Source organism: Engraulis encrasicolus, chromosome 13 (genome assembly GCF_034702125.1).
Source record: "Engraulis encrasicolus isolate BLACKSEA-1 chromosome 13, IST_EnEncr_1.0, whole genome shotgun sequence".
Taxonomy (NCBI): domain Eukaryota; kingdom Metazoa; phylum Chordata; class Actinopteri; order Clupeiformes; family Engraulidae; genus Engraulis; species Engraulis encrasicolus.
This window is the reverse complement of record NC_085869.1, coordinates 46,768,806-46,782,935: the sequence shown is the minus strand read 5'-3', so window position 1 is coordinate 46,782,935 and position 14,130 is coordinate 46,768,806. Positions and strand designations below refer to the sequence as shown.

General features: G+C 43.2%; 1 protein-coding gene across 1 annotated transcript in view; it reads right to left on the bottom strand.

Annotated features, from left to right (window-relative positions):
• The window catches only part of ttc21b (tetratricopeptide repeat domain 21B), a 33,211-nt gene extending 19,081 nt beyond the window's left edge, over positions 1-14,130 (bottom strand). The window contains exons 1-11 of the mRNA XM_063214068.1: positions 13,969-14,130; positions 13,388-13,517; positions 13,165-13,275; positions 12,588-12,754; positions 12,075-12,197; positions 11,516-11,673; positions 7,075-7,159; positions 3,910-4,008; positions 2,916-3,108; positions 1,631-1,728; positions 64-264 (exon numbers count right to left, since the gene is read on the bottom strand). Of these exons, the coding sequence (XP_063070138.1) occupies positions 64-264; positions 1,631-1,728; positions 2,916-3,108; positions 3,910-4,008; positions 7,075-7,159; positions 11,516-11,673; positions 12,075-12,197; positions 12,588-12,754; positions 13,165-13,275; positions 13,388-13,517; positions 13,969-14,001 (1,398 nt within the window). The 5' untranslated portion in view covers positions 14,002-14,130. The remainder of the gene's footprint in view (positions 1-63; positions 265-1,630; positions 1,729-2,915; positions 3,109-3,909; positions 4,009-7,074; positions 7,160-11,515; positions 11,674-12,074; positions 12,198-12,587; positions 12,755-13,164; positions 13,276-13,387; positions 13,518-13,968) is intronic.

The following is a 14,130-nucleotide window of genomic DNA, read 5'->3' as shown; positions in this document are numbered from 1 at the left end:
AAAAGCCTACGGAGACAGGAGGGCCAGAGAGAAGAATGAGGAGATTGCTGTGAGTTTGCTGACCTTGGCGGGGCAGAGGGCTAGGTACTCGGCGGCGATCTCCAGCAGCAGGTCTGGGTTGAGGCGGGTGAAGTACTCGACGCTGAGGGGCAGCCCCTGCAGGGTGGAGAAGTGGGTGTCCACCGCGTCGTTCAGCAGGTTGGTCACCTCCTCCTGACCCTTCCTACGCTTCACCGCCAGCACCGCGCGCAGATACAGCAGCTCCTAAGGGGACGGAATGAATCAATGGACAGATGGATGAGTGAGTGAGTGAGTGAGTGAGTGAGTGAGTGAGTGAGTGAGTGAGTGAGTGAGTGAGTGAGTGAGTGAGTGAGTGAGTGAGTGAGTGAGTGAGTGAGTGAGTGAGTGAGTGAGGGAGTGAGGGAGTGAGGGAATGAATGAATAAATGAGAGTAAGAAATGCAATGGTGGTTTTCTTCATTTGTAGCCCTATAATGCACACAGTTCCACCAGTGAAATGCTGTCATAGTCTTTAGAAAGTTAACTACCATAGTACTACACTACTATGACATAACACAGGGCCTTTAGTAATGAACTACGACTTGGTCATTGCCATTCTGGTTAAACTAAGGATGTTTTTACTGTACTTGTAGGCTAATTCAAAATGAGGCAAATTCTGATCATCTACAGGCAGAGTATTTTCCATGACCTCCCCTCCACTCGTCCACACAGACAGGCATATTTCTGCCCTGCTCAAGTGACACATCCTCATGGGGAAAAAAAAAATGTTAACGGAGGTGGTCGGTCAACGGGGCTCCTCACAGCTGTATGGCAGCGTGTCAATAGGTGGGCGGAAACGACAAAAACATACTTCAAGACAAACAGACTGACCGAGCGAGAATGGAATAAGCACAGATTAGTAATAAAAAAGAGCCATACGACATTGGCCTCCCCTAAAGACAGTGGGCTCAGCTTTCCATGACTTAAACCCAAGCTGTCGTCATGGTCATAAGTCTTTGGTTATGCAAATAGTGGCAATTACTTGACTCAGATGGTTCCACTGTGGGTAAAAAAAGTAAAGAAAAGCTACACAAGAGTCACTCGTTAAGATTTGCTTAGCTCATTAAACAAATTGAATACACATCCAACATAAACAATGAGAAATCCCATAAACAAGGCAAGGCAGAATAGCATAACATTTGCTCAGTGCCACTTTCCAAAAGAGAGATGAAAAACACTGTCAAAGGTCACTTAGAGAGAGAGAGAGAGAGAGAGAGAGAGAGAGAGAGAGAGAGAGAGAGAGAGAGAGAGAGAGAGAGAGAGAGAGAGAGAGAGAGAGAGAGAGAGAGAGAACTCCCACAGGTGTGAGTCTGACCAGTGCCAGCAGCCAACTCCAAACGTTGATCTCTGACTCTGGCTCACAAGGTTTTGTTGGTGGGCATGCTGAATAAACAAAATGGTGACTTTCGACCTCACCAGGCCCTCCTTCTCTCTCTACATCTCCCTCTCTCCCCTCCCCTCTCCCTCTGCCTTTTCTATGCTCACCCCTGATTCCCTCCCTCCTCTCCTCCATCCCCCTCTCCCTCCCTCCTCCCCATCATCCTCCGTTTTCTCCTTCTCTCCGTGCTCACCCCTGATTTGCCGATGGACTGCTGGATCTCGGTGAGGAACTCCAGCTGCTGCTCAGCATCGTCCAGATGGCCCTCCAGGAGCTGACACCTGATAATGCCTAGAGCAGCATGCGAACACAGCAGAGGAGAAGAGGAGACAAGACAAGAGAGCACAGAAGCATTGAGCTGGGTTGGGTGGGGTTGAGTGGATATCAGAGGGGTGAGAAAGCTCTGATGAAGAGTGTGTAGCTCGAAAAATGTTCACTTGGTGGAAAAAAAAAGCAAAACGGGAGCAAGTGTGCTGACATTTAGCTTTGTTTTCGTAGGGGTGAGAAAGCTAAAAAGTAGTGTATGGGATGTGTGCACAGGTACTGGATCAAACAGAGATGCCTAGAAGAAGAAGAAAAATCTGCAAGCTGTTGCTGCTCACGGATATCGAATAAATCGGTGCGCAGCAACAGTGTGCAGATTTTTCCTTCTTCTTCTAGGGCTGAGAAAGCTGTCATGGTGGCATCTTCTTCCTGTAGATCTTTAGTCTAAGGTAGCAGATTTTCATTTTTTTTTCTCTCCAGTTGAAACCCCCCTCCACAAATGTCCTTAAAATTACTTTTCTCTATAGAGACTCTGTTTTTGCCCTCTTGCAATAATTTGTAACTTGTGTAAAAACCTAGCACCAAGATAATGAGATACAGTACACCAAAACAAGTACTAATTTGGTAAGGATACATCTCATAGCAATTGTTATTTCTAAACTTTTGTTTAAGGCAAGCTGAGCTTGTGCACCCAGCATTTAAACTCCCAGTTTCAAATGAAGCTGCAAAGCCACTGTGAAGAAATTCACAGATTCACAGCTATTCAGTGAAGTACAGTGTTACAGCTTTCCTGGGCTAAAATTAGAGGTAATAACAGGCCACTGGATGTAAGTGAAAAATTATATTATGCAATTACTGCAAGTCAACTGCACTGTCTGACGACGTCACTGGCATACGCTCAAACCTCAACTGCTTTTAATTACTTCTCAGCGTCCCGCATAGGATATCTGTCACAACATGTTGCCATCACATGGCTTAAGGGATTTCAACAGGACACATGAACAGGGCAGTAAAGTTTAAGAGCCACAGAGGACGGAAAAAAAACCAATTTGCCCTGAGGGCTGAGCCAGCTCAGTTAAAGGGACCTTCAAGGAAACAATCCTAAAATGCCCCTTGTTTCAAAGTGTAGGCCGGCAAAAAACTTGTTACGGGTCATGTGATCTCAAAAATTACAGGAGACCCCCTAGCTGTCGTGGCGTTCTCCAAGGCCTCACCCATCAAAGCGGAGACGCTGGACTCGTCCAGGCTCATGGCGGTCTTGTACCACTTCATGGCCTCTTTGAGACGGCCCTGCAGCACCAGCTGGTAGCCCATCTCCGTGGCCAGCTCCGAGCTCACCGACGTCTGGGAGAAGGCCCGCTCCACCAGGGAGTGAGTCTGCTGCAGGATCCGCTCAGCGCGTCCACACTGCGGGGGTGATGGAGACAAAACGGAAATCTCAGACGACGTAACATAAAGAAAATGGTCCAAGAATGCATACCACACACACATACTCAACGTGGAACAACCAAATTTACAGGTGAATCATAATGACAAAGGGTAGGCCTACAAAGAATGGATGGAAGGGTGACAGAGGAGTGATTGGTGAAAGCGTATGGAATCTCATCAGATAAGTAAAAAAGGTCAAACAACACAGAAAAAAGGTCAAGCAAAGGCAAGATAAAAGCCAAACAATAAAGACAAAACAAAAGGTGACCGAACAGTCATTGGGTTAATTAGTGCTAAAAATGTTGACATAGTAAAACACAGTGCGGTGTACATTCCCGTGAAAATTCCATTCATGCATAACATGGTGGTGAAATGTATTTAATTTCTTTTTTAATTCACATTCTGTCAATGTGCATGTTGAGTCAAACTGAGGCTCCAGTTAAGAGAACTCTGCACACTTGAAATCCTTTTGATGCATTGATTTCATTTAATCCACAGTTGCCGGGAATCTAAAAAGAGACCACCCACGGCCGAAACCTTACTCTGCGATGGATTAAAGGAAATGCAATAGCAGGATTTCAAGTGTGAAGAGGACTTCTCTTAACCGTGACAGGGGCACGTTTCTGGACAACATCGTTGCTAACGAAGTTAGCAACTTACTTGGTTGCAATGCAATTTCCCACTGGAAACCTAGTAAGTTGCAAACTGGTTAGCAGCAGCGCTTTTGAGAAACGGTGTCCAGCAGGCTATCGAGTGACAAGGGATGATGGCAAGTCTCACCAGTCGAGTGAAGGCCAGGGACACCCTGTAGTGCAGATCTGGGTTGACAGGCTCCTGGAGCTCCAGATTGGTGACCAGGTTGGAAAGGTAGTTCATAGACTGTGGACAGCAGAGAGGGGGAAGTATAAATATGTTAGAGGAGCGTGCGACAATACATTTTACATTTCAGTTTTGTTGGATGGTTCTGTATTCTTACTCTCTTGTCTGGGTATGACACAGTGTCTTGTTTGAATTTGACTGTCTGGAGGTTATCATATTTATTTCAGGGAACTCAGGTGAAACGTCATTTCATTCTAGTGTAGTCTCTTAATAAGTACACAGGTTGTGTTAACTGTGTTAACTTAATGGTCTAAAACATTTAGTTTCTTATGACATTCTTTCACACTGAAAATGCCCGGAATCTTAAAATTAACTATGAAAAATAGAACTTGGGTGCTCTATTCAGGCCCGTTTCTAGGATTTTGGGAGCCCTAGGCAAAGGGGTTGTCGGGGGCCCAATGGCATTTTTTTGGGCGGGGTAGACTGACAGGGCAGCCACGGCACCAAAATTTCTGTTTCGGATGGGCCAGACCATTTTTGGATGGCACTTCAGTCATGGTCACATAGCCTACCCTTACAGCATAATGTCACAGAATCCATGTAAGCCTAATGGAACAAACAGGAAGTTACCTCATACCTAGACAGTGTTGTTTAGGCCAGTGGTTCCCAACCTTTTTCTTAAGGGACCCATGTTTTTACTATTGTATGCTTTGGTGACCCAACCACGCGAGCGCTCGCACGAGACGGAGTCACAAGATGCCCTCCGTTTCCTGTGAAAACTTATTTTAGTTATTTTATTCCTCAATTCGTCTTTGGTCAAATATAGAATAAATGTTTAATGTAGCACTTACAATTTGTTGCGTCTATGCATTTATTAGTTAAATGCTTTGTCTTTTATTCAACATGGGCTATATATATTTAAAACGAAACCCCTTAAAATCAAGAGGGCTCCGCGACCCCCTGTGGATCTTTGGCGACCCATAAGGGGGGTCCCGACCCATAGGTTGGGAACCACTGGTTTAGGCTATGCAGGGCACATGCATGAAGGGCAACGAATGCATAACGAGCAAGCATACAGTATACCAGCATTTTCTGTGAGGAAATGCAATCTAGTTATTGTGATAACTTAACCCTACAGTTCATTTTATGAAACTTCATGAATAAAGACTTGGGCAAATATAGCCCATTCAATTGGCTCACACTTTCTCATGTAGGCTAATTGAATGTCCTGTTGTTTACTGTAACCTGGCCTATCTCACATGAGAGTAGGCCTATGGCCCAATCAGGTTTTTTGACCCTACCACCAAAATCATGATCTGCATAGCCAATCACAAATAAATAATTAGGTCAAATCTTGGGTGCACTATTTGTGCAAAAAGAACTATTGACTCATAAACCAGTAGGCCCTACAGTCCAGAAACATAAGGCTGAGAAACTAATGAACAGGCACATTGGGGGGGTTGGGGGATATGATATTGGTAAGCAAGAATTCTGTAACCATGCCAAGGGGGGTCTGCCCCAGACGATATATTTTTTTTTAAATGAAAACGGTCTCAAATGGTGGATTTTAAGCAGAAAACCTCACTGCTACTACTCATTCATTTTTCTACCACGCTGCGTTTCGTATTGCATCCACCACGCACTTGAAAATAATACAATCCAAACACAACACAAACAGTTGTGTTGTAACAGCCTTCCGCTCACAACACCAATTCACATTTAATGCATTAAACAATAGGTTAACTGCACATCACCGCACCGCAGTCATCATTCCAGAAGGGGTGTGTTCTTCTGGACCAGGTAATAGAAATGAAATCAAACGTGGCCACGAATAGCCTACTGTAGCGACCAAGAACAACCACCTGCATTACTCCATGGTTTCAATTACAGGCTACAAATATACCAGTGCCCTTACCTTGCGTTGTCTTGACCGCAGAATGTATCCACACGTTTCCACAATAATTATGGTCCCAAGTTCCAGCTTGTACTCCACATACTAGCAAGAAAAGGACTATTGTGCTACAATTTAGCTATCCCACTCAGCTCACTTGTGTTGACTTGTGTTGTTATCCGAAATATTGGTCATGCATTGCACGTTGTTCATTCATTTCTTCTCGCATTTGTCAACATCCAAAAAAGTTCCGTGTCGAGAAACGGAGCGTTAACAATCTCTTGACATTTGCCCAGTGCTTGTTACAGCACTTCACATACTGATAATACACTGTAAATGAAGCATCTCGCCGTCTACTGTGCGATGTCAACTGACCTGGGACAGTTTGGTTGCAGTACAGAGAGCAATGCGGTCCTCGAGACTAACTCTTATTATAAAAGCAACTGTCTGGGGCAACAACAAAAAAAAGTAATGTAAACTGGCGTCTGTGCAACGTTCACGGAGAGAGATTATGTCGCTACATTTTCAGTTTGTATTTGCGCCTGATTTGTCGCTTTCTCTGATGCCAACCAACTGGAAGGGGGGGGCCCTCAAGCTGGGGGTACTTTGACTAAACTGTGGTTGCGCCTTATCTTTCGGCACTTGACTTGACGCTGTCGCTGATGCAAACCAATTGGAAGGGGGGCCCCCTCGAGCAGGGGGTATTAGGGAGGCGCTGTTGCTTCCCTCGCAGCAGAGACGTTCATACAGATGACAGTGTCTTATTATAACTACTGTATTTAAAAGCGTCATTGCTGTTGAATACATAACCTGTCGTCCTTGGGGGGCCCTCCTAGTCGGGGGCCCTTGGCAACTGCCTACATTGCTTACCTTAACGCAACGGGCCTGGCTCTATTGGGTGACCAGGGGCGTAATGTCTACAAAACACTGTGCATTTTTGAGCCTTTATTGGAAAGGCTAGTGAAGATCAAACAGGAAACCAATGGAAGAGGGAGACTGGGCAGGGGTGCATTTCTCAAAAGGGAAATTGTTAGCCTGTTAGCAACTTCGTTAGTTGCCAATGGGAAAAATGCATTGAAAGCAACAAAGTAGCTAATGTAGTAAGCAACTTTGGTTTTGAGAAATCCAGATTCATACCTGGCTCCCCATGGGCAATGACCCCATACAGCATGTACATGATCAGGTGCATTAGCCACAGCACCCCCCGTGTGGTGTGGGTGTAGTGTAGTGTGTACCTCGCTGATGTCCCCTTCTCTGCAGAGGGAATGCAGGGCCAGCATTCTCAGGGCCTCCAGGTTATTATTGTCCCTCTGCAAGAGCCTGTAATCAGCCAAGACACACAAAAACAGGAGGGTCATAAAGCAGCCAGACCTGTCCTCCCATACGGCCCTACAAAGCAAAAAGGCAGTAACTGCGTTGTTGTTTGAAATAAGTTATGTTGCCTTTTAATGACACATATATCAAAATATTAAGATTCATAAAATCATTCATCTGTAAAGAATGTGGTAAAATACAGTTGAGGACGATATTATTAGCCCCCCTCCTGAAATTAGACATTTCTCTTGATTTCTCAGTAAGAATGACCATTATTAATAGTTTCTGTTATTCTGGAAACAAATACACTGATGGAGATAATGTTCAATGAGTTGAATTTGGATTTTTCTATTGTTACGATGAGTTTAAACAAAAAAGGGCAAAAATGACAAGGACAAAATTATTAGCCCCCTGATCATTAAAAGTCAATATGGCGCCATTTATGAACCAAAACTGACAACAGGCTCTGATAAGTTGCTAACTAGGTTGGCACATGCCCCACTAGGGATTTTGGCCCATTTCTTCACTGCAAAGTGTTCTAGCTGGTCCAAATCGCATGGATGCTGAGCATAGACATTAACCACAGACTCTCAGTGGGATTGAGGACTGGACTATGAGCAAGGGATTCCAATATCATGGTTTTAGTGTCCTTGAAGAACCTCTGAACTAATCTAAATGTATGCTTTGGGTTACAATGTTGTTGGAAGACCCAGCAATCCATATTCAGACCCAGACTCCCTGTGTCTGAGGCTGAATAACAGACTAAACTTAATGCCCCACCACTATGTGTAACTGTGGAAACTGCTTAGCCTCATTAGACCAAAGAAGCATTGGACACCTGCCTAGATGATTGTTATTGACCTGACCTCACCTGGAGTTTTTTCCCCCACCAAGAAAGACAGTTGTTAGGGCTTGTCATCATATTGGGCTTTGGGGCCATCATCATAGAAGAACCCCTTTACTAAAGGCAGTGCATATCAGAGTGTTATTGAGCTTTGCCTGTGAACATTTGAAAGTCAAAAATGAGTTTTGAATGTCTCTGCTTTCATCTGATGATATTCAATTGCACCTGCATGGATGCATGAATTCTGCTTCTGTCAGGTGAAGAAAGGAATAGTCCTTGAATCGTTATGAGATGGTTTCCACAATTAAACATGGTGGTGGATGCATCATTCTGTGGCAGCCTCAACCACAGGAAACCTTGTTTGGGTGTACGGCACCATAAAAACTGAAAATTATGATAGAATGTGGAAAGTGACCTTGCAAAAATATGCTCATAGAGGGAGCTAAGATCTTCACTGGATCTTTCAATAAGATAATAACCCAAAACTTGTATCCAAAATAGTTCAAATGTTCTTCAAGGATACTAAAACCATGGTCATGGAGTGGTTCAGACCTCAATCCTTTAGATAGTTTTTGAAGAGTGCTGAAAATGAATGTCCATCCTCAACATCCATGCAATTTGGACCAGCTTAACTATTTGCGATGAAATAAATGGCCCAAAATCCCTGGTAGGACATGTGCCAACATAGTTAACAACTAATCAAAGTGCCTGGTGTCAATTTTCGTTCATAAATGGCACTGTATTGACTATTAATGATAAGGGGGCTAATAATTTTGTCCTTGCCATTTTTAGACTTTTTTGTTGAAACTCATTGTGAAAATGGAAAAGTCCAAATTTAACTTATTGGATACTATCTCCATGGTGTATTTATTTCCAGAATAACACACATTTATTAATAATGATCATTCTCAATGATCAATGAAGAGATATGTCTAATTTCAGGAGGGGGGCTAATAATATCGTCCTCAACTGTATGTAGAGTAACAAAAGAGCCACATGTCTATAAGGCTGGACAACAGAATAATAAGTAGCTTTACTCAGTTTGGAGCTATGCACAGTTTCTGCCTTTTTGCGTGTGTAAGGCAGCATAAGACCTGGACCATAGTCTGCGTCCCTTTTCCTTGCTGTCGTCTGCTACATTATCCACGGTCTCCCACACTAACCATTGACAGTGCACAAAGTTTCCCAGCTTTCCAGATGAGTCTGGCCAGGCATGCTGTATAGAACATTTAATACTCACTTAGGATAGGGCACCAATGAATTTGGAGCACTTCCAATGCGTCAATGGGGCATGTTTAAGACAGTGATGCATCAGTTCTGTTAACAAGTGAGGGAAGGAAAGGGTGGTCTGTATGAATGAGAGTCAGAAATGCCCTCTGCATCTCCTATGGAGAAATGGGTTGATAAGGTGAGGTGTCCAGACCAAATTCTGGAAGAAAGTTGCAGTCGTGATAACCAGGCCACTGCTACATGGCTTGCCAAAACTTCAGAGGTGTGTGTTAAGTCAACACAGACTCTCTAGAAAAGGGGTTCAGGGTAGACGATTTGCTATGCCGCCATGGATTGGCCTTTAGGCTACAGCTTGTCTTGAGCAAATTTATTGACTTCCAATCACTGAGCAGAGGGAGGTCTACGTCACGCTGTCTTTTAAAGTTAACAGGAAACATCTGACTACAAGGAAATCAAGCCTTTGACAATTTGTCTTTCTTGAAGGGAAGAATTTGTGATATTTGAGGTGACTATGGACAGTGGACGGTGATTGTGAACCAAACAGATTCATGTACACAATCACAAAAGCCACAATCACAAAGTCATAAAGGCCACACTAAGATATATTTTCAATGAACCATCCTCAATGGTCTTCCAGTACTGCAGGTGGCCAGCAGGGATGCAAAAAAAATGCACATCATCAACAGTGTACACCCTTTTTGTATTTGGTTCACTCGCCATCATCTTACGCCCTTGAAACATATCCCATTTATTGCTGACCAACAATCCCAAAGGTATTGTTTCATGTAAAAAAATGGAAACCACCAACATAAATGAAGATTAGAGGGCGGTGTGCACACCCCAGTGTTACCAGGTCAAATGCCACTACCCACATCTTTCCCGCCTACCCACATCTTTCCTGCTCATTCATTCATTCATTCATTCATTCATTCATTCATTCATTCATTCATTCATTCATTCATTCATTCATTCATTCATTCATTCATTCATTCATTCATTCATTCATTCATTCAGTCATTCAGGCACTCATTCATTCATACTTTGGTCCGCCACTAAGAAGATGATTGCAGGCTGATTACAGGGAGAAACACCTGATCCTCCCTCCCCCTTTCTTTATCTACAGCCCTCGCCCCCATCTCTCTCTCTCTCTCTCTCTCTCTCTCTCTCTCTCTCTCTCTCTCTCTCTCTCTCTCTCTCTCTCTCTCTCTCTCTCTCTATCTCAGAGATCACCCCCACAGCTCTGCTGCATCCTGGGCCTGGCCTGGTGTCTCAAAGGGCCTTTATGCTGCCTGGAGCTGGCTATGCTCCAGACCAGGGAGCGCGGAGGAACAATGGCTGGCTCAGTCAGCCTCGCCCCGGCTCACTGGCACTGCAGTTGATATTCATTTGCACTTGAATGATGCCTCACCCGCAAGGCTCTCTGTGACTGTAGCCTTTTCTTTTGTGATGATCCGTCCCAAACACACACACACACACACGCGCATTCATTAAGAAAAATCACACACGCAATCACAACCAACAGCAATAAATAGAGGTCATGCTTTCGTTTAAAAAATGGCTTTAAAAAGCCTACATAATAAAACATAGAAAAAGCAAGCAAATGAGAAATTTCAGATGAGCTATATAATCCCCTTCATTACTGTCCAGGGTAGCTACTGAAAAGTTACAGGAGGTGATGATGGTATTTCAATACTGAGGTGATTATAGATTAAATAAATCCCTGCAATTCCTGCCAATGCTTCTTGAGTATAGTATAACCACCGTCTCTGCATTCAAATAGAGTGACTGCATGAAATGGGTATGTGATGACGTGATGCTTTATCTCAAGTCCCTCATCTCTGCCTCTACACTACCAAGACAAAACAGTGGTGCATGAAAACTTTCCTGAAAGCTTTAAACCACTTTATAGGCTAAATGAACCATTCAAAGTATGTTGAGTACCAACCAACCCATCCTGCTAGCTGTATACTTTACTATGTAAGTAAATACAATGGCTAAACATTGAAAATACGTAGGCCCTATATACTGAGTGAAAAATAACGTTCTCATTGTAGTATATGCCATGTTGATTCACACAGCGAGGAGGGGGTATTATGCAGATTCCAATTATATGCACCACTCAAATGAGACATGATCTCAAAGAGGAGGATGATTTGAACGTAGGATTGCTTACTCAAAAAGTTACCAACTTGCTTGGTTGCAATGCCGTTTCCCATAGGCAAATAACTAATACAAGTTGCTAACTGGTTAGCAATGACACTTTCAAGAAATGGGGTCCAGTGCTGTACCTATGAGCTTCGTCCACGGTCTGCTCCCAGTTTTGCAAGGTTAGAAAGAGCTGCATCTTCTTGATGAGGGCTGGGATGAAGCCCGGGTAGCTGACAATGATCTGGCTCACCAGCTCTAGGGCCCCTGAATAGTTCTGGCGAAACTCGCAGTACTGAACCTGCAGGAGAAAATTAAGAAACAAAACTGCAATGAAGCGCAATGATGACTATTAATTATAATCATTGCAGTCATTTGAAAGGGTGGCAGCACAACTGAATATGCTGGTACTTAAATAATCATTAATTAATATTCAGTAACTATTTGCCTTATTTCAATGCCTACTGTTTTTATGGGCAAATATTTTGGTATCATTTTAAATCTAATTTTCATTATGATTTTCACGTCAGGCAAGTGTAAATCGACACTAAGTCCTAAAGACAAGATTAAAAAAATACAAGCATATGTTGGCAGTGCCATGGTAGCAAATGCTTCTTTTCTGGGCTGTTGTTGCATGTTTCAGGGTAGTGCATGAACCTAAGGTCACTTGAAAGGAAAGTAAAACTACTTGTGAAACCTTACCTTCCCCATTAGACCCAGAATACTGCTGTTCTCTTTCATCCCCTCGTCAAAGTACTTCCCGGACTTCTTCACGTACGGCTCCTTATTGGATGTCAGGTCTATCCATCCTTTAAGGATAATGCCCTGAACAAAACAAAATACAGACACATACCTTGAATTAAAATATGACATGTATATGTTTGAATGTTTCAAATCACAAAGCAAATATTTCCCTTGAACGATGCAACCACTTTGTTAGACTTAAGTACTGCAGCAGATAGGACTGATATGCACAGACACACATGCAGGCACGCACGCACGCACGCACGCACGCACACACGCACACCATATGGTAACAATCTTAAAGACATATAAATAGCTGAACGGGCTTATTTCCCCATTTTCCAAATATCGTTTCTATTTTTATGTTATTAGAAAACTACACTGTATGTCTTTTGAAAATGTTTTGTGAAGCCACTTATGTAAGTACTGTGCAGTACACTAATGAATTACATGCAATATAGAAAGACAAACCTCTTTAGATCCATTGGAGATCTTAACCATTCTGTCCACATACTCCCTTGCTTTATCATTGCGGCCCAGCAGCCAAAGGAACATGGCAGCGTAGTACAGACCCTTAGGGCTTGCACTCTTGCGGTCCTCCTTAACCCTCACATCAAACTCCTGGATAACATCTTGATCTGATATGATGAGATGAGTGATTAAAAAACATGTTGTGACTGAAAATGTACAAGGACACGAGGGATACGAGGATGCTTGTTTGTCACATGCATAGAAATACTGCATGTGTGGGTCTGTCCGTAGTGTGTGTGTGTGTGTGTGTGTGTGTGTGTGTGTGTGTGTGTGTGTGTGTGTGTGTGTGTGTGTGTGTGTGTGTGTGTGTGTGTGTGTGTGCGTGCGCACCGCACGCACACAAACAACTTGTGGTGAAATAACAACAACAACAAAAGACAACTTGTGTTGTGGGGAGGTAGATGGCTATGAGTGGGGTGACTTGAGTATATACTGTACGTACTTAAAGTAATGTACAAAGTTTTGCTCAATATGCCAAGTGTCTCAATAAGTAGGCTTCATGGTGGACCTACTGTACCTGGATTGGGTTTCTTCTTGTGTGCATACACAAGGGCCATGTAGCAGCAGAGAGACACATCGCGTTTATCACAAAGCTGCTCAAATTCTTGGATGGCATCTTTGACTTGCTCTGCAACAGAGGAAGAATATGTGTGCAGTCACTTGACACCGTTGTCACTGTCTGTATTCTGTAATGTCATGTAGGTTATTAGCTAAGTTTCTCTGTGCAAACCGGAGCTTACCTTGCATGAGGATGCCATAGGCATGGAAAAACAAAAAGATAGGATTGCTGCTGAATTTCCTCTGCGCTTCCGTTGCAATTACGATGACATTATTGGAATACTTTTCCTGGCAGTAATAGAGCAGTAATGCCTGAAAAGAAAGGAGTATGTTAGCCTATCCGTTAATTGCGTCGAATGGATTAAACGTCGTTTGGCAATAAATGCGTCTATGGCTGTGGTAGAGGAGTCAGATGCTTTATCAAAATGCGTCAAATGCTTTGTCAATACAGCTGTCATTGGTGAAGGCCGTAGTAGAACACGAATAAGGCCAAAAAGAGTTTAACTTCTGATGAGGAGGAAGATGAGGAAGAGGGCTATCAATCAGGGAGATCATCTTCTATAAAGCGTATGGATTGAGCGTATTTTATCACTATGCGTCATGCGTAATGCGTAATGGAACGAAGAGTGAGCTTTATTCCATTTCTTTTGCGAGTTGTATGCCTAAACTTTGAGATTCATCTTCGTAGTTCAGGATATTTTCATCATCAGATTATGATGGTACTACTACATGCATGTAATAGCCACTCTACTAGGCTACTTACCAGCGCCGTTTCCTCATCCTGAATATCTGCCATGGTCAAATATTTACACTAATACTTAATCGAAACAATGTAGCAGGATTGTTGAATGTTCAAGAACAGCTACATCGTATCTATTTACGCCATCTTTGCTGGGAAGAAACAGCGTCTTAGCAACCAAGCAAT